Source organism: Hyperoodon ampullatus, assembly GCF_949752795.1.
Source record: "Hyperoodon ampullatus genome assembly, chromosome: 2".
Lineage (NCBI taxonomy): Eukaryota > Metazoa > Chordata > Mammalia > Artiodactyla > Ziphiidae > Hyperoodon > Hyperoodon ampullatus.
Window position 1 is genome coordinate 164,234,112 of NC_136915.1, and position 27,424 is coordinate 164,261,535.

At 44.4% G+C, this 27,424-nt stretch overlaps 1 protein-coding gene across 2 annotated transcripts in view; it reads left to right on the forward strand.

Annotated features, from left to right (window-relative positions):
- Positions 1-26,708, forward strand: part of ASTN1 (astrotactin 1) — a gene marked incomplete at both ends in the record, with an annotated part of 333,141 nt that extends 306,433 nt beyond the window's left edge. For both annotated transcript variants that reach the window (XM_079698361.1, XM_079698362.1), the window contains 5 exons: positions 1,875-2,026; positions 3,312-3,447; positions 9,643-9,743; positions 21,977-22,160; positions 26,471-26,708. In XM_079698361.1, the coding sequence (XP_079554487.1) occupies positions 1,875-2,026; positions 3,312-3,447; positions 9,643-9,743; positions 21,977-22,160; positions 26,471-26,708 (811 nt within the window). The remainder of the gene's footprint in view (positions 1-1,874; positions 2,027-3,311; positions 3,448-9,642; positions 9,744-21,976; positions 22,161-26,470) is intronic.
- Positions 26,709-27,424: the final 716 nt, after the last annotated feature.

The following is a 27,424-nucleotide window of genomic DNA, read 5'->3' on the forward strand; positions in this document are numbered from 1 at the left end:
AGGTGGATGCCAGATCCAGCCATTTGTGTCCTAGGGCTGATTTCATTTCTAAATCTGCATTTACTAAATGTCATAGCAAAAGAGATCAAATTGGGCTAAATTTCCATAAACAGGAACATCTACAAAGGACTTCACTTTTCTTGTCAACTCTAATCACTTCTTCCAGCAGCAAACCATAATTTCTTGAATATTTATCGGTAGTTGGATATAGGAATGCACTCTAGTTTTACACAAGCCTGTTTAAATCATACACACTCCTATTTCTCAGTAGAGGCCAGCCTTAGTCCATATTTTCACGGAATCTGAGTTCTCAGTAAGGCTTAGTTACTTACTTAAGCTTCCTAATGCTTTTTTCTTCAAAATAGTCCTCGGCATATGATTCTAATTAATGAATATCCGCACTGTTTTGGGTCTGTTCCATCTTTAAAGTCATATGTAAACTATGCACTCCTTCACAGTAAGCCACTAAAGAGCATGTGGTTTGTGTTATTTTCCCACCAGCTGAATTCCTTACTCTTGCTCCCACAGCTTCCCATGATTTCTTGTTAAAGTTCTTATCACACATTATTACAATCACATGTATAATTTGTATGTTGGTCTAGTGACCACTCCATAAAAGAAGGGGCTGGAGTTGGCTTTTGCACCAGTGCATCTTCAGCACCGAGCACATTCTGAGAAGTAGTGGGTGCTTAGTAAATATTTGTTGAATTGAAATTGAACATTGCTTTGATGGGATCCATCCACGGTACCTTGCCTGGGGATCCTTGAGACCAATGACACATCTGGTGAGCTGAGTGGAGGCTAGAGCACCAGGATTATGGGTGGCCATGAGATATGGGAGCCGAGGTTGGGAATGAATGGCAGAGACTCATGTAAGGGAGGGAGGCTGGCATGAGATAAACAGGGAAAACTCCCGAAAGCCAGTGGTCTAGGAAGAAACAGGGGACAAGGAGCAAGTGAGAAACCTAACACACACACATGAAGTCAGAACAAGGCAGAGAATGGAAACCTCTTGGATCATTAGAAGATCCATGCCAATGAATGTTAATAGTGTTTATTGAGTCTCTACAAGGCATAAAGGGTTATGAGGTGGCAGAGTGGTCAAAATGGACAATTTACATGACACAAGGAGACAGTGAATTGGGAAAAGCAAGGAAAGACTAGAGTCTGGAATCAGGATATTCATAGAAACCCAAGAGTAAAGACAGAAACTGAACTCAGAACCTGAGTGTGCAGACGTAGGACAACGCCCTGAGGAGAACTTGACATGTGTCAAACTTTCTCTGGCCCAGTAAAGCCCCCTATGAGCATTACCTGCAAACTGAGCACGTGTTAGTACCCATAGCAAGAGGGGAAGCCAGGGTTCCACCAGCAGGGCAATCCTGTAATGTTCTCGAAGCTGAGCTGACTGTCCTTCTTAATGCAGAGCTCTCCCAGACATCACCTTTAGTGGGCCTTGGTATGAGCATTATAGGCACATTTTCTTATTTTTCAAGAGCAAACCCAGAAATTACATTTTCAAGCCCTATAAAGTGCTACTCCAAAGGCCCTATCCACTAACCCTGTAAAATGCAGGCATTCATTCATCTTTGACTCATCTGCTTATTTATTTATTTGCAAATCTATGCTGAGTTCCCAATTTGTAACGGGCACTTAATGAACAAAAATATAGACTTTAAGGATCTTCAAGAATCTTTATTTTACAGTGAAGGAGACACATCCTCAAAGAAATCATCCTAGTGGTTGGTTAAGAAAGGTTAGAAAGAAGAGTTTACGCTGTAATAATAATTGAGAAGGTGGCCAGTGGTGGTATCAGAAGACATCACAGGTCTCAGCTGGGTCCCCATTTCATGTTTCTTGCTGTTTGCACTCAGGCTCAGACTCTCCACAGTTCATGAGCCCAGCAGCACCCTCGTGGTCCTGGAGTGGGGACACTCAGAGCCTCCAATCGGGGTGCAGATTGTAGATTACCTCATCCGTCAAGAAAAGGTCACTGACAGGATGGACCACTCCAAAGTGGAGACAGGTGAGCATCTCCCACTTCACAGGCTCATCTTGATCCAGGGTGGCAAAAAGAAAAGAAAAGGAAAATGTCCTGCCTCCTGGCTTTGCCCTGGGTCCCCAGTATCCCTGGGCAACGTAGGAGGAGCAGGGAGAAGAAGCAGCAGCCATCTTTTCCATTTGAGAGTTTTTGCATAGTGAGCATCTGACAAAGTCTTGTTTTAATTTTGTTTTTGTTTATAAAAGAGGTGTCCATTTCATTGTCTCTAGGCACACAAAGAAACAACAATACAGTACACTAGTTATCCTAGCCCACAATTAGGAAACAATTCTGTGTTAACCACTGCCATGATTACAGAAAAAAGTTTCTTTGCTAATAATCCCAACTCCCCGCCCCATCCAGGCAAAAGCATGTAGAAACAGATATGCTTATTACCCCATGTCTTGTCCTAAAGCAAACCTTGCTTTTGCCAGGTACAGCTAGAAGAGAGACGTCTTAAAGGAGTGGAAACACCCCATGAAAAATGTTTCATGCCTTAGTATTTCACTGCCTACACATAGGGAAAGGTGAACATACATCATTCCTAAAACTGACGCATGAGTATGGGCACCAGCAGGGTGGTAGCATCCACAGTCTAGTGCAGGGTAAATAGCTTCTGGTGAAACTATCACTGTGGCTTGGAAACATATGCACTGCCTTTGGGCATGGAGAGCTGGCTACGGCTTCTTCCGAGGCCCTTTCCTGATGCGCACAGGTACTGCAAAGGTCTGGCAATGACCATTGACCAGAATAGTTGTTTTCTGCCCAAGCCAAGAATATGTCATAAAAGACCTTGCAGATGTGCTATGTACATCTTGCCTTGGTTGTCTCAGCTAACTCTGGACGGATGGCTCCAAACTGATTAAGTATGAAACAGAAAAGACCATTCCTTCTGGGTCTCCTTGCCCTACTAGGAATTTGAGAAGACCGGGGACCGAGTGATTTTAATGTTAAATTCTAATGGAGTCAATCCCAGCCAGGTGTTACTTGGCCATCGCTGTTTCTCATGCCTTTTCTTTCTTTCTTTCTTTCTTTTTTTTTTGCGGTACGCAGGCCTCTCACTGTTGTGGCCTCTCCCGTTGCGGAGCACAGGCTCCGGACGCGCAGGTCCAGTGGCCATGGCTCACGGGCTCAGCCGCTGCGCGGCATGTGGGATCTTCCCGGACGGGGACACGAACCCGTGTCCCCTGCATCGGCAAGCAGACTCTCAACCACTGCGCCACCAGGGAAGCCCCTCTCATGCCTTTTCCATTCCTTCCCCTCTGGGCAGAAACGGTGCTGAGCTTTGTTGACGACATCATCTCCGGAGCGAAGTCTCCTTGTGCGATGCCCTCTCAGGTCCCGGACAAGCAGCTCACCACCATCTCTCTGATCATACAATGCCTGGAACCTGACACCATCTACATGTGAGTGACAGACGCCTGTCTAGTTATTCCTTACCCTGAATGCCCCCAGACTTTTAGCTGCTTCCTTTTAGCTACTTGAGTTCCTTTAGAGACTTTGAAAAACATGAGTGTCTCAAGTCTTGTCTCAATCAGCATTATAGAGAACCTTCTCGGTACTGGAGGCGGAGGACCAAGAAAGATAATATAGTCCCATCCTAGTTTGCATCCTAGTTTGCAACATATAAACAACTAACGTTAACATCAGGTAGATTGAAATTAAAGCTAGATGTAAAAGAGCAAGGAACCTGTTGTAGCAAAGAAAGAAGTGATTCTTTCTAACTAGAGAGGATGTCATCTGAATTAGGTTGTGTAGAATTTCAGTAGGAAGCATAACGTTGGAAAAGGCACACCGGGCAGAGGAAACAGCAAGGGCAAAGGCAAAGAGGCATGCTATGGTGAGCGGCGAGTAGACAACAGGGTAGAAGCAGATGGTGAATAAAGGGGATAGAAGAAAGTGAGCTCGGGAAAATAGAGTGAATGCTGTTAAGTCAGAGGAGATGATTAATTTTGTTTTGGAGGAAAGGAGTAGAGTACCAAGAATTCTGCTCTAGTGGCATTGAAATAGATAGTTTATAGAGGTGAGAGATGGTCTTTCTTCAAAGAAAGTACAGCGAGCTCCTGTATTGTGGCACTTGGAGCAGCTCTATTCTTTCTGGTAGCTCTTCCCCGTTTCGCTCGGTGCTCTGGGAACAACAGTAAAGTATTCGCGAAGCAGACATAAAAGACACCAAGGGAGGAGAGATAGTGATGGAATCTAAGTCATGACGGGAAAATTGCGGGGGGGCGTGGGGGGGCGAAGGCAGAATTCATAGCGATGTCGTTCTGGGGCTCTTTGACCCCATCAGTATGAAAAACATTTAACAGTTTACAGATGAGGTCACGGGAACAGAGTCAAGGTTTCTGGAATAAATCATTTCCATTTCCATAGTGGAAGAGTTCAAAGATGAAAAGCACTAGAAATGTGAGTGGCATGGATTGCAAGACGAACTTAGATGCTCAGGCTGAATATCTTCAGTACAGGAAGGAAATGTAACCAAGGGGCCAGGCTGATGAGGGTAAAACACATAAACACAAGTGGTATTCTGGAGGGGTTGGAAAATATAGAGAGACGTAAATGATAACAGTAGGACAAGGATTCTCATCAGCTGGCCTGAGATTTGGGCATTCTGGCCCTTCATTAGGAGGGGAACAGGTAAAAGGAACAAAGATTGGGAACATGGAACTCCTAACCTGCTGTAAATGCCTCAGACTCAGTGAAACTGGAATTGCCATTTATAATGAGGGCTCAGCAATTCCTGTCACTAAGTAACGCATGTTAATTAGGAATTTCAAAGTTCCTACAAGCACGAGGCTGGCATGGTTGCCCGTTAGGAGTGCCAGCCCTTACCCACTCTGGGACCCTCCTCATCTGGGCCTGGGTCTGGCTACATTTCACAGACACCCGAGGCCGATGGCTTCTCCCACTCTGCTATCCTAGGTGAGCTTCTGGTGTCTCCCTCTTAAGTCTTGTAAAACACAAATGTTCTGTCAAGATTGATTGCTGAGGAAATTAAGAGACAGTGCACTGGGCAGAGGGAGAAAAACAGCCAATCTCCACTAGGTGGCGCTGCAGATCATGTGCAGAGAGCATGCAGGCGGGCCTGGGAGAGACGTTCCTCCTTGCAGAGCCATCGAGTGGACCAGAGCTTCAGTCCCTGGTGCAAGGACAGGAGCCCTGCGTTAAGAGTTGAGAACACATGGGCCCCAAACCTGATTTTGTTTCTAACCACTAAGTGATTAAGCAGAACACTGAACGTTTCTGCAACTAAGTTTTCTTATCCGTAATATGGAGGAAGGCAGCCTTCATTTACGGAGGGTTCACTACGTGTAGGTGCTTCTGGGAACCACCACCCCCGACCCTGTGAGATTAGGGCTATTGTTCCCATTTTATAGATGAGGAAACTGAGGTTCAGCAACACTGAGTAACTTCCTCAGAATCACACAGCTTATTGTCTGGGTGTGGCGGGTGGTTAAGAATTGAATCAAGGTTTGCATTCTCTTATCTGCGTCTCACTCTCCAGCCAGTCCAGGCTACTGGAAGGATCAAGCATGATCTTATAACTCACGTGCAAGCATAGAGCTGGCTCTTCACCTGGGGTCCACAGAGGCAGAATGGCCTTTCAGTATAGATGGCTTACTTTGTCATCCTATGCACTTTAATGCATTGGAAAAGCATTATTCTGAGAAGGGTCGACTGTACAAAAACAGTTAAGAATCCCTGGTTAAAAGAGATCTTAAAGTGTGTCTGGTACTCTATCTTCATTTTACAGATGAGGGAACTGAGGCCAGAGTGGGGAAGTGACTCCCCGGCCTTGTAGCCTACCACACCCCACCACAGCGTGCACTCACAGCAGAGCCGCTGCCTTAGGGGGCGTGAGACAACGAACAGATAATTCAGAAAAAGGGAGTGGATTTGGAGCCATCCGTAGAAACCACCACACCTGGAGGGGGCAAGTGTGTAAGTCGCAGACAGAGACAGTCAGCCCCTGGCAGGAGGCCCAAGGATGCTCCATGCACTTCAAGTTTCAGTCCTTTAAAACATCAGCCCTGGAGCCAGAGCAGGGCTGCATTGGTTCACACACACACACACACACACACGCATGCACGCACACACACGATATACATGTCGTCACACAGGCTCTAACAACAGGCTGAACAGTCCCAGCAGCCAGGCAGAGGTGGAAAGGGCCCGGGAGCTTTGGACGAGACAGTGAACGGACTTACACGTTATCCCTCTGGATTGGAAGCAGGGCTTATCTCTCTTGTCCAGTAATTCTGGCTCTAATCCTCTTACTATCCTACGAGTGTCCAGTGGTGGAAATGATGCTGCTGACTATAAACGGAGGACCTTCCTGAAATAACTGCACACGACATTTCCACTTGAAACATGTAGAGTGTTCCCCAGGCTTGCTTCAATAGTAAAAATAACTGGCTACTCCTCGGGGTCCCTCCAGGACCAAGGGAGCCGGGACCGCTGAGGATGGGTTTTTAGGTCAGGCATCCTCTCTACTTAGAAGGATATGGGAAGACTTTTGTTTCCTAATAAAGGTAAGGGCTTTGCTATTAAAAATGGTAAGGACTTAGGACCCTAAATTTTTTTTACTAATTGCCCGGTGAGAATAATGAGAATTAATTACAGCACACACAATTTCATCCCAGCCCAAGATCCAATAGAGTTAGTGGGAACTCACAGCAGGATGGAGCACAAAGCAAACTCCGAGGAGTGGGACAAGCGGGAAGGGGTGAGGATTAACTCCATCCCAGGCACTGAGAGAGAGCGTCCATCTATCTGACAGCCACTTTGGTACCTGAAGCTTAGGACATTTCTCATCACAGTCCAGGGAAATTGCTAGAAATTAAAGGTTCAAGGTTAAATAAGGGTGCGCTACAAAAGGTGGCTGGAACCTACCATAGACAGTCTAGGGCAGGTGACCCCCTAAGCCTGTAAATATCCAGGCAGACAGCATCATGTAGCCGTAGCCCATGTAGCAAGATGCCAGCCCTGACCTGGAGTCCCAAGGCGATGCTCGGGGCCCTGGGAGGCGGACGGGAAAAGATGAAGCAGGGCCATCTTACAGAGGACAGGACAGCAGGCAGTCTGGATCTCAGGGCGGGGGCTCAGGAGTGTGGGCTCAGACACACAGTTGGGGAGGGACCAGTGAAGGAAGAGAGCACAGAGGTGAGAACCGGGGCCCAGGGCCTGGCTCACACTAGCAGCCCTGTGACTTTGCCAGTGCCTGGGCATCAAACAGGGTTTCCTATCTCCTGACTCTGACGAGAAGGGACAGCCAGAACTGGGGTCAGGGCAGAGTCTGTAACAAAGATCAAGCGACCCACCTCTGAGCAGGGAGACGGACCTCCTACACGTCAGGGGCCCTGTCGTCAGGGTCTCTGGTGAGAGAGGTTCCCGCTCTATGAAGGGTACATGAGGGGGAGGGGGAATTCACCCATCTGGGAACCCCTGATCATGAGGTGCAGCTCTGCAGTCTGCCCTGGGTGCCTCTGGGCCCATCTCTGAGAAACAGCTCAAGGTGGTCTGGAGCAGAAGGGCAGAGGAGGGAGTGGAGACCTGGCCTGAGACCAGCTTGTGGGATACGACCGGGAAATGGAGCAGGTGCCAGACAGGGCAGAGCAGACATGCTGGCTTCAGGTTTGGTGGCCTCAGTCACAGTTCTAGAAATAGTAGCAAAAGGCTGATCAGGTGTGTATATGGGGGGTGGGGAATGATGAAAAATTCCAGGGGCTGCCATTGCTCGGGATCCAGGCAGCCCAGTGTGTGAGGCTGGATGCAAAGGGCTCACTCAGACCTAGGAGGGGAGGGATGGTGACGGGGGAGAAGCCAGTCCCTGGACTTCGGATCAGGGTGGGAGAGGGGTTTAGTACTAGGTAAGGTGGTAGATCTGAACTAAGTAGCAAGACAAGAAGCAGAGGACAGTAGAACGGACAGAGACACCTCGTGCACATAAGATGAGAAAGCCAAGCACCTGGTCCTTGTCTGACTGACAGCAAGGAGGCTGGGCAGTCCCGCGGGAGCGCACAGGCAGGTCTGCACCCAGCTGGGCCAGCACATCCAGTGGGATGTGATTCCAGCATGAGACTGGAGAAGGCAGAGGGAGGGAAAACAACACATCAGGACACACAGGTTCTTAACACTGACCGTTTCCTGGGCTTCTCTGTGGGGAGGCAGTTGTAGATGCAAGGCTGTCTGTCTTTTCTCTGCTGAGAGAAACTTATATTTCCTGGCAGAATCATTAGGCAATTTCCATTTCTTTTCTACCTCATCAGTTCAGCTGTCTGAGGCTCATTTACCTTAACATGTACCTGGCCCCTCTATCTTGGGGCATCTTTCTTCTTTTCACCTCTCTTCCTCCCTGTAGCTCTGCCAAGAGGAAAGAAAATCCAGACTTGCCAATAAATGCAACCTCCCATGGCGACACAGCAAAAGAGAAAGAGACAAGAAAAGCAGCATTAATGATTTGCTTTAGACTCACTAGATTAGTTGTTAGAGGTCCCGGGCACCGACACCAGAGGTTATCTTCATGGTTATATTCAAATTCCTGTCTGAGTAGCAGAACCTGGCGTTGCTCTTAACCTCTCCATCCAGTTCCATCACCCAAGGGGGAAATTTTACATTCAGCCTTTGATGGCCGGGTCTTCATCCCGTGTGTACGTATGTATGTATGTATGTGTGTGTGTGTGTGTGTGTGTGTGTGTGTGTGTGTGTGTTGAAGGGTGGAGGGGGCTCTTAGAACAACATCTTCTCGTTGCCAGGGGTAGCATAAGGTTTCCACTCTGGACTCCTGGTCCACGGCAGGTAGCATCTAAGTGGGTCAGAAGGAACTGCATGCAGGAAATAGAACCCCTAGTCACCGGCAAGTCAGGACCCCGCAGCTCTGGCGTTTTCACTTCTGACTTAAAGAGGAGAATCGTCCTCAGTGCTCGGCATAAAAGCCTCAAGATGGACAGAACAGAATTAATAAAATTTATGCAGTGTCATTGAGCTCCAGGTACTGCACTAGGTCCTCCTGTACTTTACTATCTCATTTAATCATCGCAATGACCTACAAGCAGTTTTATTATCAGCTCCATTTCACAGAATAGGGAAAAAAAAGCTCAGAGGACTTAACTACAACTCCACAAGGCAGGGAGTGGAGGCTTCAGACCCACTTCAGACCATCTGTTTCCACAGATACATGCTCTTTCCCTCAGCTTGGTGGTTGTCAGAATGTAACTGGCATCAGAATCACCTGGAAGGCTTGTCATAGCACAGATCTTTGTCCCCACCCCTAGAGTTTCTGGTTCAGTAGGTCTGGCATGGGGCATGAGAATGGTCATGACTATCAACTTCCCCAGTGATGCTGCTGGTCTGGGGACCCCACTTTGAGAACCACTGCTCTACGCCATGAGGTAATATCCTCAAGACAGCAAATGACAGCCCAAGACCTACCAGGAAGCAGCAAGGGGCTCTAGACTGCATACTTGATGACCTGGTGATGGCAGTAAGTGCATGGCAGGGTGGCGAGAGCAGCCAGGGGCCAACCCGCCCATCCAGTAAGGCTTGGCTGTCAGCTGGACCGCAGGTTCTCTCCGTTAACGCTACCCTCCCCTCCCTGCCAGGTTCACCCTGTGGGGAGTGGACAGCACAGGACGACGCTCCAGGCCAAGTGACGTGATTGTGAAGACGCCTTGCCCGGTGGTGGATGATGTCAAAGCCCAAGGTAAGACACACTGAGGCCAGCAGAGTCTGCAGAGGGATGCTCCAGGGACCTCCCCTCGCCATGGGGAAAGGGGAGCAAGAGGGTCAAACACAACAACCCGGAGGTCAGCAGGGAAGGGGGAGAATTCAAGGCTCAGGACAGGAGCATCTCCTTTCCAGGAACTCCTCAACCTCTGCCTCTGGCGGAAATCTGCATCGCGTCCCGTTATTCCACATAGTCTGTAAGTCAGAGAGCCAGTAGGAGATACCAGTGAAAGCCCGAGACACACGTGGCAGCACACCAGGTGCTTAGGTACATGGTACCAGGTGCTTTAGTACCTGTGACCTCTGCCCTCAGGATGCTGACTGGATAGCTTACTCTCTTCATACTTTTTGGTACACATCTGAAAGATTATTTTGAATTACAGCATAGGAAGGCTACAGATTTAGAATTAATTGCTGTATCACTCCCTCCCTACCAAAGATGTGTCAAAATCTTCATTCTATATTTTAGAGTTGTTATGGACCAGTTCTTTGGTAAAGAATTGTCCCTCTTCAGTGCACCAGAATGAGCCCGTCTATTAGGAAGAGTGTGTTTTCAGTCAACATTCATTACACGAATAGCACACTTCTTGCTGCTGCTTCTCCTCATGAAGTTCCCTGGAGGTCTTGATATCGTCACTTGCTCTAAGGTTTATTACATCCCCTCCAAAACCAGAATTTAACTCTCTTGGGCACCACTTCTGTGGGGCTCTGGCACCAGTTAAAGTGATCTGATCAACTAGTAATTTCTATTAACAGTTGGACTGCTAATGGACCGATAGTATACGCACATTAACAGAGATGGTGACTGATGCTAGAAGTTTAGGTTGTGCAAGTTTCAATAAGAGAAACACTATTGCCAAGCTGGCATGCGGTACCCCTCAAATCACCTTAACTGTGGCTCCTGACTCCAGCTGTATGAAGTTGGCTGTGAGTTGACACAATCCCACAATGTCCAAAGGGTGATGCAAAGTCACTGTGGGTAGAGAGACCTAGACCTACTTTAATTAAAATCCCTGATGCTGTAGCACTTTACACCTTCTGAAAGGACTTTCATTTATTGCCTCATTTAACACGCATGGCATGTTAAAGGCACTGTTATTTTCAACACAGAAATCTGATCACATAACGCCTCTTCTTACAACTCTTTTATGGATTGCTATTCCTCTTGTGATGAAGATCAAAATATGTAACAGGCATATTAGGACTTAAATGGAGGGGCCCTTAGCCACTTCACCAGCCTCTTCTTGACCACATTCCCCATCAATCTCTGTATTTCCTGAAGCCTCACTGCCTTTCTCAGTTCCTCCAACACACCATTTCCATTTCCAACACGGAGCCTTTGCACGTGTTAGTCTCACTACCTCAAATACTCTCCAGTTCCACCCCTTTCACTGATTATTTCCTCTCAGCCTGCAGATCTCAGAGCAGGTGTCCTTCCTCAGTACGGAAGGGGTCCAGGGCCACTGCTAGATGCCCTCACAGTACCATGTTTCTTTCCTTCAGAACATTTATCTCAGTTTGTTATTATAATGCCTTGTTCAATATCTGTTTACCTCATTAGACGGTGAGTTCCATGAGAGCAGAGTTCTGGTCTCTGTTTGCCTATGATTATGTCCCTAACACTTAGAAAGGAGCATGGTGACTGACTCGTTCCAGGAAACATAGACTCTGGAGTCAGACCACCCGGGGTCAAATTTCTGCTCTACCATCTAACTACTTGACCTTGGGCAGGTTACCTCACCTTGTGCCTCCGTTTACTACTCTGTAAAATGGGGTGGGGGATAATGGTACCCTAGATAATAAGTTTCTAGTGAGAGTTAAATTAGTGAATTTATGTATAGTGGTTTTAAGTGCCTGTCCAGTAGTAAGTATTCAGTAAATATTAAGGAGTATACATTGTGGGATTGTGTCCCTCATGGTCAACCTGATACAACTGGAGTCGGGAGCCATGAACAAGATGATTTTCAGGCTACTAGCACATCATCTTATACACAATATTTCTCTCATTGAAACTTTCCCAACCTAAACTTCCAGCATCAGTCAGTGTCCCTGTTAAGATCATTAACCATGCGTAGAGTTTGTTCTCGAGTAGGAACTCAGTAAATATTTATTTATTTATGTATTTATTTACTTTTATTGGAGGATAATTGCTTTACAATGTTGTGTTAGTTTCTGCTGTACAGCAGAGTGAATCAGCTATATGTATACATATAGCCCCTCCCTCTTGGACCTCCCACCCCCCTAATCCCACCCATCTAGGTCATCACAGAGCACCAAGCTGAGCTCCCTGTGCTTTATAGCAGGTTCCCACTAGCTATCTATTTTACGCACGGTAGTGTATGTCTGTCCATCCTAATCTCCCAATTTGTCCCACCCTCCCCTTCCCCCCCATGTACACATGTCCATTCTCTATGTCTGTGTCTCTATTCCTGCCCTGCAAATAGGTTCATCTGTACCATTTTTCTAGATTCCACATATATATGTTACTATATGGTTTTTTTTTCTCTTTCTGACTTACTTCACTCTGTATGACAGACTCTAGGTCCATCTACATCTCTACAAATGACCCTATTTCATTCCTTTTTATGGCTGAGTAATATTCCATTGTATATATATGTACCACATCTTCTTTATCCATTCATGTGTCATTAGACATTATGTTGTTTCCATGTCCTGGCTATTGTAAAGAGTGCTGCAGTGATCATTGGGATACATGTGTCCTTTTGAATTATGTTTTTTTCAGGGTATATGCCCAGTAGTGTTATTGTTGGGTCATATGGTAGTTCTATTTTTAGTTTTTTAAGGAACCTGCATACTGTTTTCCATAGTGGCTGTATCAATTTACATTCCCACCAACAGTGTATGAGGATTCCCTTTTCTCCACACCCTCTCCAGCATTCATTGTTTGTAGACTTTTTGATGATGGCCATTCTGACCTGTGTGAGGTGACACCTCATTGTAGTTTTGATTTGCATTTCTCTAATAATTAGTGATGTTGAGCATCTTTTTATGTGCCTCTTGGCCATCTGTATGTCTTCTTAGGAGAGAGGTCTGTTTAGGTCTTCTGCCCATTTTTTGATTGGGTTGTTTTTTTTATATTGAGCTCCATGAGCTGTTTGTATATTCTGGAGATTAATCCTTTGTCCATTGCTTCATTTGCAAATATTTTCTCTCACTCTGACGGTTGCCTTTGTGTAGTTTATGGTTTCCTTTTACAATTTGCATGGAAACACAAAAGACCCCAGATAGCCAAAGCAATCTTGAGAAAGAAAAACAGAGCTGGAGGAATCAGGCTCCCTGACTTCAAACTATACTGCAAAGCTCAGTAATCAAGACAGTATGATACTGGCACAAAAACAGAAATATAGATTAATGGAACAGGATAGAAAGCCCAGAGATAAACCCACGCACCTATGGTCACCTAATCTATGACAAAGGAGGCAAAAATATACAGTGGAGAAAAGACAACCTCTTCAATAAGTGGTGCTGGGAAAACTGGACAGCTACATGTAAAAGAATGAAATTAGAACACTACCTAACACCATACACAAGAATAAACTCAAAATGGATTAAAGACCTAAATGTAAGACCAGACACTGTAAAACTCTTAGAGGAAAACATAGGAAAAACACTCTTTGACATAAACCACAGCAAGATCTTTTTTGACCGACCTCTTAAAGAAAATAAAAACAAAAATAAACAAATGGGACTTAACTAAACTTAATAAATATTTACTAAATGAATAGAACATTGTCCCCATCTTATAGATGTAGACATTGAGATTCAGAGCAAAGTAAGCTGACCAGGGTCACAAAGCTAGCATCTTACAGGGCCTGTGCTCAGACTCATTATTTGACATCAATCCCTATTTTGCTTGCAATGTTAAATTAGATATTTAGAGGATTATTATGTAGAAGACTGAAAACCTTTCTTTGTCTCTCAATACTGATGAAGAAAAGACATATCAATACATTAAAAAATAGTGTTCAAGTTATATAGCAAAATAATTCTCCTTTTCAGGATTATTGGTGTCCACTGAGATGTTATAGTAGAATGGAGACCTTTAAGTATAAGACAAATGTGCTTCTCTCTGGAGTGAGTGTTGCCTGGTTTGTAGGGTATGGACTGAATGACTTTTGAAGGTCTCTGAAATCCCTTGATGATGAAAGCAGAATCTGGGGTTGAAAACACCTAGATGAGAGACTGGGAAGGACCCAAGTTACCCTTATTTCATCATCTGTTGATTTCTTACTCCAAGCCAGAGTAAGAACAGGTGTTGAGAAGGTGTCCCAGCTATTTCCATTTTGGAGAATTTGCTGATGTCCTTGCCAGCAGTGGTAGGCATCTTGGACTTGTTTGCTGAATAGGCAGCAGGCTGGTTGGATGTCAGTGGGGTGAATAGCGTGTAGGAGAGATGCCACACAATGCCACCTGCAGGAATAGATGGATAGAAGCAACTCTGGAATAAAGAGTGGCCAACAAAGAATAATCTGCCCAGGAGAAACTGCTATCCTATTTCTCTGTGGGGCTTCTTTGTGTTAATTCTGGTCCCCAAAGCATATCAAGATGTGCTTCTGACCATTTGTGCTCCCTGACAAAGAACACTTTCTGAAATCCCAGCAGACCAGATGGGAGCATGAGAAGCAATTTAATGCTGAGAGAATGAAATAACATTCCCAGGTCCCGTTATCCTTCAGCCAGAGAGGAGTCCTGTACTGGGCAGATGTGGAGATTAATGAGTTAGACTAATTGAGGACATCCTTGCAAATTAATACAGGCTGGCCGTTATACCAAAAAACATATGCTTTGCCTCCTTCAAACCCAGATGGCGATCATAAATATAGCTCACTTGGGTTGAGTTTACAACTAGTGACAAATGGGAATTACCTTCTAAGTGACCCAGGGCATGACCTCAGCTCCTAATTATCTAACAGGAAGCCAGACCCTATTTCTTTTTTTTTAATCTTATTTTATTTATTTTTTTAATACAACAGGTTCTTATTAGTCATCAATTTTATACACATCAGTGTGTACATGTCAGTCCAGACCCTATTCCTTATATGATCATTTTCCTAAACTAGATACTTTCTATGAAGAATTTTACTGCCTCATGACAGTAAAGTCACTGAGCAAGGAAGTTTCTACCAATGTTTTACTGAAAACACCCTTTTCCCAGCAGGAAAGGCTAGAGTCAGTAGTAAGGTCAACCTAGTCTCTAGGTTGGGGCATGACCTTCAAGGGTTCTTCATGTGGCTTCACTAAGTGAAGGCTAGTTCTCACCCGTCTTTCCTCCAACATCCACCATCCTCCTTTCCTGATGCCAAACATAAATCCTACCCATTTCTTCATTTGCTTCTTCCACAGTCATTTATTAATTAATACCACAGCCTGGTGTTCGATGCTAAAGAAACGAGAAGAACTAGGCTCAGAATCAATTTTCAAGAACTTTATAATCAGATTTCATGAATTTATCAAATCAGACAACTTATTTTAAGCCCTTACTAAATAGCTGGTCTAGGCATTGGGGGCAAAATTCCCCTGCCTCATGGGGATTATATTTAAGCAGGGGTGACAAAGCAAAAAAGTAGCAAAATATGTAATATTTCAGATAGTGACATACGTTATGGAGACATATAAGCAGGGAAATGGTTTAGGAAGTGCAGGGGGTAGAATTTCAAGTAGAGTGGGCTGAGAGGAAGGAGAAGGAGGAAGACACACAGATATCTGGAGGTGGTTCATTCCAGTAGAGGAGCCGCAGTGCAGACATCCTTGGCGTGTTTGAGGAAGAGAAAGGAGGCTCCTCTGGTGAGAAAGATGATGAGAAGGAAAGGACCAGGAGAGGAGCTCTGAGGGGCTGTGGGGCAGATCCTGTAGTGCTTGGTCATCAGAGTAGGCAATGGGGTTCTGCTAGGGACTGGGATGGGAAGCCTTGGAAAACTTTGGGCAGAAGAATGACATGATCAGACTTAACGTTACAGGATCGTTCTGTCTGCTTTGTTGAGCGTGGACTCCAAATATTGGGTCCAAGGTGGAAGTGGGAAGACCGATTAGAAGGCTATGGCAATACAGAGGAAAGATGATATTGTTTTCAACTAGAATGATCAGGATATAGGTGATGAGAAGTGGTCCAATTCTTAATTATTTTGATGGTAGAACCAAAAGGATTTGCTAAATGGATTGAATGTGGAGCATGAGAGAAAGAAGAGTTATTCCAGCTTTATCCTATAATGTGAAAAGTGATGTATAGCAATGTGTCCAAAGTGCTCAGGGAATGCGAGCAAGACCGCCTAGTTCAACTGCTTGTGATTTTTCCCTGGCAGACCCTAGCAGCCTATGTGAAGGTAAAGGAAAGGCAGAGATGGAGCAAGCTAGTTGAGGACACTAGCAATGGGCCGCGTAGATCAGGTTAGGTAGACAAGGATGTAAATACAGGACTGATGCCTGGAGTGAACGAAGATGTCAAAGGACTTGGGGTTTCTGTCATTGAAGAACAGATTTGGTAGCAATAAGAAGTATAGGAACCATGAAAAGAGGTTGTGTTCACAGTACATATGTGATATTTGGATTTATTATTTCAGAGGTGGAGAAGTTCTCAGCCCAATGATTGGCTTTGATGATGGGGGAGTCTCTAGAGTTAAGCAGGCCTTTCATTTTGGCAGTGAAGTCACCCAAAATGGTGGTAAGAAATGAGGTGGAGAAGATAACCAGATGCTAGATTCTGCCATGTCTGGAGAAGCATAGTTAGGAAGTGAGTGGTGGGAAATAGAAAGAGACAGGTAAGTTTTTAAAGTGTAGGGACTTTTACATATATTGAGAGAAAAAATTGATTTCGGGGAGATGGCTCTTTTCTGGCGTACGAGAAGGATCCCTCAATACTGGAGAAGGTGCCATGCAGGTTTCAGCCAACACAGGGATATGGAGGGAAGGAAGAGTGTGTTCCAAGGTTAAGGGTAAAGAGAGAGTTGGTTGCCACGTAACAGTGTTGGTCCCAGAGGAAGTAAGAAAGTTTTGAGAGAATGAATGAGTATAGAACAGTGGTGCTCAAAGTGTGGTCCAGACAAGCAGCATCAGCATCACCTTGGAACTTGTTAGATATGCCAATACTCAGGTTCCAACTGAGACCTACTGCATCAGGAACTCCAGTGGGAACCAGAAATCTGTGCTTTCACAAGCCTTCCAGGTGGTGAATCAAGTTTAATTCTCAAGTTTGAGAATCATTGGTGTGAAGGAAGCACAGAGCAGCATGGGGAGAGAAGGGTAGGGGAGAGGACAGACAGACTTGGAGGATGGGGCAAAGGGGCTTTGCAATTTGGACACTGCTTAGAATGACAAAAATATAAAGCCAGGTGGGATTCATTGTCCTCAGGTTTTCATGCGGAATCCTATGGTCAGTTACTTCAGTGTGGGGTTTCAGGTAGCTCCCCCCGAAATAATGCAAATGATGACTTAGGACCTCCATTCAGGAGACTTTTGTTACAGCAGCCAAGGAAGCCATTGGCAGAAGGTATAGGTGCTTCCCAGGATTCTTATTTCATAGGAAAAAGAGCAACCACTGCTGGGGGATAAGAAAGCTCCCTTCTGCCCATGGAGTCACCCCTCTCATTTCAATAAGACTATTTCCCCACTCTTGGACTCTTGTGTTTCAGTCTCTCTCTGTGTCATGGCATTGGGAAAAGCATGATCTAGTAGAGAACCAGTAACAGTAATTTAAAAAAATAATATCTGCTATTGCTCAACTCTCCCCCTCACTCACTCCCAAATACCATGGCTTATTGCTGCTTTCAGATCTGCTGCCCACCATAGCTGGGGGGCCTCCATGCTGGCATTTCCTCTCCCTCCTATGCTGTGCCCCAGATATCCTCACAGATCGTTCTCTCCCCTCCTCCAAGCCGTGGCTTGAATGTCATCTTTTCAGTGATACCCCTCTATTTAAAATTGCAATGCCCCATCCAGCACTCCCAACCTTCCTTCTCCTGTTTTACTTTTTCCCACTTTCTAACACACTGTATTTTACTTACTTATTATGTTTATTGCTTACCTGAATGTGTCCTACCACCAGACTGTAAGTGTCACAGGATGAGGACTTTTTGTCAAAGTTTCTCCCTGGTGTAGCCAAGTACCTAGAAAAATGTCAAGCACATGGTAAGCACTCAGTAAAAATATTTATGGAATGAATTAATGAATAAAAGTGTACTTGCTTTGTCCAGACATCGTGCTAAAGAAATGCTTTACATTCAATATCACTCTTAGCCTCACAATAATCTTGGAAGATATGTGTTATTAACCATCACTGAACAGACAAGGAAACTAAAACCCAGAGAGGTTAAGTAACATGTCCAAGGCCACACAGCTAGTGTAATGGAGCCCAACTCCATTTGATGTCATGGTGCCTATTCTTTTTTTTTTTTTCTTAACATCTTTATTGGAGTATAATTGCTTTACAATGGTGTGTTAGTTTCTGCTGTATAACAAAGTGAATCAGTTATGCAGATACATATGTTCCCATATCTCTTCCCTCTTGCATCTCCCTCCCTCCCACCCTCCCTATCCCACCCCTCCAGGCGGTCACAAAGCACTGAGCTCATCTCCCTGTGCTATGCGGCTGCTTCCCACTAGCTATCTACCTTACGTTTGGTACTATATATGTCCATGCCTCTCTCTCACTTTGTCATAGCTTCCCCTTCCCCATATCCTCAAGTCCATTCTCTAGTAGGTCTGTGTCTTTATTCCCATCTTACCCCTAGGTTCTTCATGACCTTTTTTTTTTTCCTTAGGTTCCATATATATGTGTTAGCATACGGTATTTGTTTTTCTCTTTCTGACTTATTTCACTCTGTATGACAGACTCTAGGTCCATCCACCTCATTACAAATAACTCAATTTTGTTTCTTTTTATGGCTGAGTAATATTCCATTGTATATATGTGCCACATCTTCTTTATCCATTCATCTGTTGATGGGCACTTAGGTTGCTTCCATGTCCTGGCTATTGTAAATAGAGCTGCAATGAACATTGGGGTGCATGTGTCTTTTTGAATTATGGTTTTCTCAGGGTATATGCCCAGTAGTGGGATTGCTGGGTCGTATGGTAGTTCTATTTGTAGTTTTTTAAGGAACCTCCATACTGTTCCCCATAGTGGCTGTATCAATTCACATTCCCCATGGTGCCTATTCTTAACCATACTTTTGGGTCTGAAGCCTTCAGTCCCAGCCCTGTTCATTTATTCTGATGCTCGAGAGATCTTGGCTCCCTTCTCTCTCTTTTTTTTTTTTTTTGTGATGAAGCTGTGTATGTAGACACTCTGCCATCTCTTCACCTGCATTTTAACTATTCTTGAACACCATGCATGTCAAAGAGAGGGAAGACAGATACCTATTTTGGAAAACTCAAGACTTCTGTGAAGCTGAAAGCTGGGTTAAATGATAACCAAAAATATCTTATAGTCTTTGACTTTCTTTGAGTTAGTGAATTCTTGAGATGCTATGAAGGCTAATGAAATAATATCCATAAATTCCCTCATTGGAGATAGGAAGGGCCAGAAATACTCGGTCTCTAGGACCCTAGCGTGTAGATCTTTCTGAATATAATATCCCATTTACCGATGAAGGCTTTTAAGCACACCCTGGCGTTAGATTATCTTGGTTTTAGGAGATTTATGGTAGAAACTGGGACTATCCCACCTGGTCTCAGGCACAAATGCTTCTGCTAACGGGAAGCATTAGCCTACTCTAGCTGGATATTACTGTTGTGTTAGGAGAATAGTAAATATGCCAGAAAATACCTTCTCAGTCATCACTGTTGCTCAGCAGACTGTCACAACCAGGGCCTTAGGCCTGTGATTCTATGTCCCGTCACTGGAAATAAGAACAGATTGACAGCAGTAAAAGGAAGAGAGAAGGAACCCCGAACCTCCCTGTCTGGGCTCTGGTCTGTTCACCTGTGTTTCTGCACTGCTGGTCATTCTTCTCTAAGTACGTACTCCCTGCTTCCCAGTGAACAAGCACAGCCCTTAGAATAGTCCTTCTGCTTCTTCCCATTTACTCCAGAAATGACAGACTCCCTGCATATCTACTAGGAGTCTCTCTTACTTGGAATTTATGGGCCAGCCAGGGCAATGTCCTCTACCAGAAATAGTCACACCAGAAAGCGTCCCCCAAGACCCTGCCTCCTGTATCTTAAATTGGTTAAACACTACCATCCCCTGAGCATAGGTACAAAAGAGCAATGGAAGATAGACGGAGTTTTAAAGCTTGACTCCAGCCCACACTGGCTATATGACCTTGGGCAGGTAACCTGGCCTCATTTGTAGCACAAAGACATTCATATTCATTGTGCAGTGGTGGTATGAGGATTAGAATTCACACATGTAAAGTTCCTGGCAATCAATAGGCTGTTAATACATAAATACCAGAGCTCTTTATATTCTATATAATTTTTATTTATATTCTTTATATTCTATATAACTACCAGAGATCTTTATAGTCTAAATCACTGTCCACTTTATCTCTTGATCTTATTTTAACAACCTGAGAATTTTAAAGTCCTGAAAATCTGAATGGATTTCTCAGCTGAATTTATTGCAGCTTAAAGATGCTGGTTACAAGGGTTTAATTGCTAAAGGGTTGGTACAACCCAGGTCTGGAGATATATCACCAGAAACCCTCCACCAACGTGGATTCAAATGACCGCCAAGGTCATAAATTTCATTCATTTAGCTAACATTTTTTGATCTATTATTTTGCCTGGCCTTGTTCTTGCCACTCAGGACACTGGGGAAGTAAGGTCTGGCTCCTGTTTTCGTAGGCAATGGGCAAGATAGACAAAAAGGGAAATTATTGCAATGCTTGGGCAGAGTAGAGGTAGAAATTTGATTCATTCCAACCCAGGAAACTCTTAAAATGATGACTCAGTCATCACCAGCAGCCTTGAATTCACTTGGAGTCGTGACAAGGGATCAGGGCCTTTAGGCTAACGGGGTCAAGTGGGCAAAGTCTGGCTTAGAAGCCTGTAGACTTAGTCTCTTCATCCCCAGATTTAACACTGGATCTGAGACAAAGCTCTCCAGATCTCAGGTCCTAGCTGTTTAGGAAGAAGATGTCAACAAATCTCCTTTCTGACAGGTTTAATGAGAAAATATTTAATGATAAAGTGCTTTGAGCTCCACAGGAAAAAACGCCAAGGCTACACAAATTCATTGCCACTTTGCCACATCACCAAGTTCAATCTTAGCAATGTATACCTTGGAGGCAGAAATATAAGAGGTATAAATTAAGCCAAAAGATCACTTGTTTGGAACTGCAGAATGCACTGGATTCAACGTACATGTCAGCACAGATCTGCAAGCTTGCCTTCCTACCTGTCTGGGTGGCCCTAGCAAAAAGACCTTCATTCCTGCAGTCACGAGGCCAGGTTGCTTTTGGCACTGTGGCTACTCCAGGTTCTTCACGTTGCTGGAGGCATGACCTGACAGTTCCTGACTTCATCCCTGAGCTGAAGGCTGCTCCCCGCTGCCCAGGGCTTCCCCATTGCTTTTGCAGGACTCACTTTGTACCCAAGCATGCCGCCTAGAGGTGCAGGGGAGTTAATGCCTCATGGGGGCAAATGTGAAAAGTCCCCATGGACCAATCCTGAATGGGAACTGGATATAAATTATTCTTCTGTTCTCCCCCAGATGGACCAGTGAGGATCCAATAGCTTCATACATCCTCTCCTGCAAAACACAGCCATCAACTCCTTAGAGCTTTCTTATATTCACTCTGCCTCCTTTCTTACCTCATCTCTCTATCTTCCCTCCTGCTTCTCTGGGATTGCATTTGCCAATAAAGTATCAATGAGCTCTTGCCTCAGGCTCTGTATTATTAGGAAACATGGGTGAAGACAAAGAATATTATCACCTAAACAGACCTTAGAGAGATTCTATTTGAAGCCTTTCATTTTATAGAAGAGAAAACTGAAACCTGATAGGGCAGTAGGTTCAGTATTCTTTGAGTAATATCACACACACACACACACACACACACACACACACGCGTGTATATATACACATACATATACATGCATATACACACCTATGTGCCTGTATTTATAATCATTTATGTATATGTGTATATATATGTGTATGTGTGTGTGTGTGTGTGTGTGTGTGTGTGTATATATATATATATATATATATATATAATCTTAGTTATTGGCCTTTTCTCCCATCCTCAGAAATAGCAGACAAGATCTACAATCTCTTCAATGGCTATACCAGTGGGAAGGAGCAGCAGACCGCCTACAACACCCTTCTGGATCTGGGTTCCCCCACCCTCCATCGAGTCCTCTACCACTATAACCAGCATTATGAGAGTTTTGGAGAATTCACCTGGCGGTGTGAGGATGAATTAGGCCCCAGGTAATCAATAAACTTCTTATCTCTTTTAAAGACCTCAGCTTTTTGAAATTTTATGGAATGCAGAAAGATTCTTCCTGACCTTACACATAAAATCATTTTATTTTAGGAAGGTAATCCTAAATTTTCTCCTTTCTTCAAAAGTAAGAAAATAGGCAGCGGGGCGGGGGATGTCCTGTACAATGGTCTTCTAGAAAAGTTTATAAATTCAGGTCATACGAGGCATCCTGAGACTAAGTCTCCTTTCCGATTGATCAGATGTCAGACAAATGGGATGACTTTTGGGTGATACTTCTATTGATCCCTTTTGGCAGGAGAGCAAGAATTCTGAGTGCCAGAGGATCCTACTGTATTGATTTTCTTCATTTATTTTCTTTCTCTCTTTCTCTTCTTCTTCTCTTCTTCTCTTCCACTATAATACTGAATTCATGAATTTGCAGATATCCTGGGTGAGCTTAGCTGCTGTAAGTCCTGTGCTTTTAGACAGCTCAGTTCATACTGATTAGTTATGGATAAGCTGTATTTATGCTGAATTTAAGTCAAGCCATGAATGCATTTCCTGAACTCTGAAAAAACCTTCGCCCTTGAGCTGTTTTACCCCCTCTTTATTATGCTGACACAGCATTCCAAAGGCTAAACTGTAGGAGCCAAAAGCTTAGTCTTTTGAAAGAAAATTAGGAATTTTATTGAAGAGGTTATCCAAAAATATTTACTGCATATGAACTTTACATATGTTATATGCATTATACAGACGTATTTCGAGCTAAATTCTACATTCTCTTGAAAGGCAGAATGGGGGTAGCCAGTGACCCATCTTGACATCTAACTTGGCCAAAGTTAGGATAATGTAGTGTTTGCCAACTTGCCCTGGCCCCAAGGTTACAACTTCCTAATACTCAGTACTCCTGCTTTTAGGTTATATAGCCCAGATAGAGTTCTTGGAAAGAGAGGAATGGGAAGAATGCGTAGAGATAACACCTTTCATTTGTTCCATTCAACATGGCTGTGTATTGCTCTGAGAAGAGAAGATTTCTCTGGAAATACTAAGATTTTCAGATAAATACAGTGAAGAGGCTTTTCACGTGGAATGTCCCCAAACTATTTAGGAGTTCATAAAGAAAAAAAAAATAGGGGAAGGAAGGAGGGGAGGGAGGGAGGAAGGAAAGGAAAGAAAGAAGAGAAAGAAAGAGAGGAAGAAAATAAATGAAGAAAATCAATACAGTAGGATCCTATGGCACTCAGAATTCTTGCTCTCCTGCCAAAAGGGATCAATAAAAGTATCACCCAAAAGTCATCCCATTTGTCTGACATCTGATCAATCGGAAAGGAGACTTAGTCTCAGGATGCCTCGTATGACCTGAATTTATAAACTTTTCTAGAAGACCATTGTACAGGACATCCCCTGCCCCGCTGCCTATTTTCTTACTTTTGAAGAAAGGAGAAAATATAGGATTACCTTCCTAAAATAAAATGATTTTATGTGTAAGGTGAGGAAGAATCCTTCTGCATTCCATAAATTATTTCCCTAAGTTTATAAAGGTTGGTTATTCTTGGGCAAACAGATGCCATGGCTATGGACAGGACACAGAGGGAAATATATAAGGGGGCTTTAATTTCTTCTGTCTCAATTTTGGTAAAAAGCAAACCCTGGGTTAGAAGGTAGATTAAGAAATAGCCTCCCTGCTCCATACCTTACCATCACATCTGCCCTTATTATTACTCGTACCTAATATCATCCCCTCTCTCCAGCTCTCTCCCCAATTCCCTTCATGCTCCCTCCTCCCCCTTCCCTTTCCTGCTCTCTTCTCCCTTCTTCTGACATTTATTGAGTACATATATGCAGTTCTTTGTCAAGGAACATAAATGTCACAATTTGAATAGCACTAACATTGCATACATCATCTTGATTTCCAAGGGAATTTGGACTGCTTTTAAAATTTCTCTCTTGTAACTCAAGAGTCAGAAGGAAAACTGGTTAATGAAGAAAGTGAGCAGGGGAAAAAAATGCAGATCTCATTGTAAAGTAAGGCCTGCTGCTGACTTGACACTGTCTTCTCAAAAAGAGAAGACGCTCAAGAGTCTTCCCAGGAGACTCTTTCACGTGTAATACTGGTTTTTTAAGGCTGTATATTAGGGGGGGAAATTGTAGTTTCATTAGCTTGTGGAAAATCAAGTTTTGCTTTTCAGTGTCATGGATCTGGGGGAGAACCACAGGAAACAAGAAATCTCCTGCCTTGAGATACTTCACCACTTTGGAGTTAGTTGTGAGAATAAATAGAAAAGGGTCAGAGGGTACATACGCCCTGCAAGCAAGCAGAAAGTATTCCCTTGCTTCAGTTAAATCCAATTCCATTAAAATTCATGGAAGCCTCCATGAGAGTTGAAATACTTTGAGGACAACCTTGGTCGCATTGCTCTTAAGAAAGAAGAAGGCTCTGAGATGGTCAAGGACATACCCAAATTAATTATTACCTTTTTTAAAAAGTGAGCAATGAAAATAGCCACAAAAAACTCCATGGGCTAATTAGATCCATTTGTCTGAAAGGATGGCTAGGATGTGTTCCTTTATCCATTTCTTCAAGATGAGGCAGATGCTGCCCTTTACTCTTTCTTCTCTCCCGCTTCGTCCACATCCCAAGAATGTGTCAACAGCTAATGACATGCAGCAGGATAGATTAAGAGGAAGGCCACCAAAGTCCCTGTTGATGACGACTTTTGGAAAGCCTGCTTGGCCAGACGGCAGAGGCTGATGGGCAGAGGAGAGGCAATCTGCATAAGATGTGGCTTAGTTGGCAGAGTGTTTGTTTGATTTTCTCTGACCCACCACTGCAGTGGGAGAAAACTTGACTGGCCTCCGATGACCTCACACTCTCTTGGTCCCTTGACTTTGCTGCCACAGCTCAACACCTTGCTTCCAACGTCCGTCATCCCCTCCCGTCTCTCGCTTGCCCTCCTTGGAATGCGGTGAGCTCACCCCTTGTGATGCTCGTAGCCAGGACAGAAGAAGCGGCATGAAATGAATGTGCTTCTTGTTCTTGAGAGCTCATCCTAAACCTGGTGAAGAAACTTCCGGTTTCTGGAAAGAACTGCTGATTGAATTAGAAAAGAGATGCTTCCTCACATGTGACGTTAGCCTAGCAGTTGATAAATACTGCAAGGGGTCCTGTTCATTGAACTTTCCAGAACAGATTTTAGAGCCTCACATGGGCTTGTTGGAATAAGAGACTATTCTTTCATGGGTTTCTGGTCACCCATGGTTTTTTGAAGAAGGGAAAGAACACAGCTAAGTGAGGGAATCCCCGTTCCTTCACTTATCCTAAGTGTTCAGAGTCAAAGCCAGTGCGGGCTGAGAACTGGCTATCAGGCAGTCCCATCTCGAACACCAGAAGTGGATGCCAAGAAGAAGCCGTACACCGGTGAGCTAGATCCTGGCGATAGCCCGCTTCCCCAAGCTATGCGCAGGGGGTCTCACACTCTATTCTTGGCCCAGTGGGATCACTCCTTTACAGTGTGTGTGAACTTGGGGAGACCTTGCCCTCCTCTTCCCATTCTCAGGGATCTGCAACAGCTCAGGTGCCCTCTCATCACCTCCTCTTCTTCCCACTCTTTGGATGGGGTCTCAGGGGTCTCAATGGCACCAGCCTCCTGACTTTCCGAGGGAGATTGCAGAACAGAGCAGGAGCTCACTTGGGGGTTAAGTAGGTGATGCGTGCCCCTGAGAGTCTGCATTTTCCCAAAGGATGACCCTATGTCAATATGCACTGAGGGCATTATTGTTCGTGCCCTTATTACACTACAATTACCTTCACACAGGCATAATTAGTTACACTTGATATCCCCCAAAGTGCAATACATTGGCTGCTTCTACTCAGTTCAGAAATACCCTTGAAAAGGGAAATCTCCAGTCAAACACATTATTTGTCATTTAATGGTGATAAATTACTGGCTTTAAAGTAAATTGATTTGATTTGTCAGCTCTGATTTTAAAAGAGCATAAATTCCCACTAAAGTATGTCATTTTCTCTTCTTTATTTGTCCTTATTGCACTTTGTTTCTTTGTTTCCATTTCAGTGCCCTACTTTGCTCGTCCATCCTTATTAATTCATTCATTCATTCATTCATTCATTCTTCTGTTCATTCCTTCATTTTCTTAACATGTACTTATGGAGGTTCCCCCTCTTCTAAGTACCAACCATGGAACAGTAAGCAAAATAAACGGGGCTCTTCCCTCTTGAAGTTTAAAGTCTCACACTGTTTACCTTTCCTGCCTTCTCTTCTTTCTAACCTAAGCATCCTCCATGCTTGATCCGTAGGAAAGCTGGCCTCATCCTTTCTCAGCTTGGGGATCTCAGCAATTGGTGCAATGGACTCCTTCAGGAACCCAAGATAAGCTTGCGACGCAGCTCCCTCAAGTACCTGGGCTGCCGCTACAGCGAGATCAAGCCCTACGGACTTGACTGGTCAGAGCTTAGCCGGGACCTTAGCAAGACGTGTGAGCAGCAGACCCTGAGCATCCCTTACAACGATTATGGGGACAGCAAAGACATCTAGTGCCATGACGCCAGAGAGCAGCTGCCAAAAGGAAGCAGGAGAAAGGAGGGGAAATGTCTGGGTTGGTGTGTGGATTTTTCATGTTTTTAAGGGAATGTTCAAACCTCCACAGGCAACATCTAAGCCAGGGAGAAGGTGATCCTTGCTTCCTGCAGAACTTCTCGGGTATCATGTTCTCCATCTGTGTGGTCAGTAAGCCTGCTAGCCAGGGCTTCCTAAATTTCTTCTTAGGGAATTACTTTGGGGCTTGTTTTGCGGTTCATTTGTTTTGTTCATGTTTTGTCCAAGAGGTTCATCAAAATACTCGGGTTCTGCCATGCTTCTCATGAAAGGGCCATCAGGTTGGCGCACCCTGTGCTCACTGAGTTCCTATGTCCCTTGCACCTGGGGACAGAGATGAGGCCAGATAGTTGTAGAGTGGCCTCAGACCCCAGCCTCAGATGTCCTAGGGAAGCTCTCACACTAAGAGCCTAAGCTCTGCTCACAGAGAACAGCAGCAAGAAAACTGGGAAGGTGGCCCCTGTGTAGGTCTCATGGTTTCCTCCCCCAGCCTTCCGATTGCTATCTTCACACTGCAAAGGTGAACTTCACCTCCATTACGGGCCCCGGTCGGCCTCCTGGATTTTTAGGTCCTCCCCCATTTTAAGGGAATTAAATCTCCTTCTGGAAGAACTCTGCCTTCTCCTCTGAACAATATATCTTTAAGAGGCAATAAA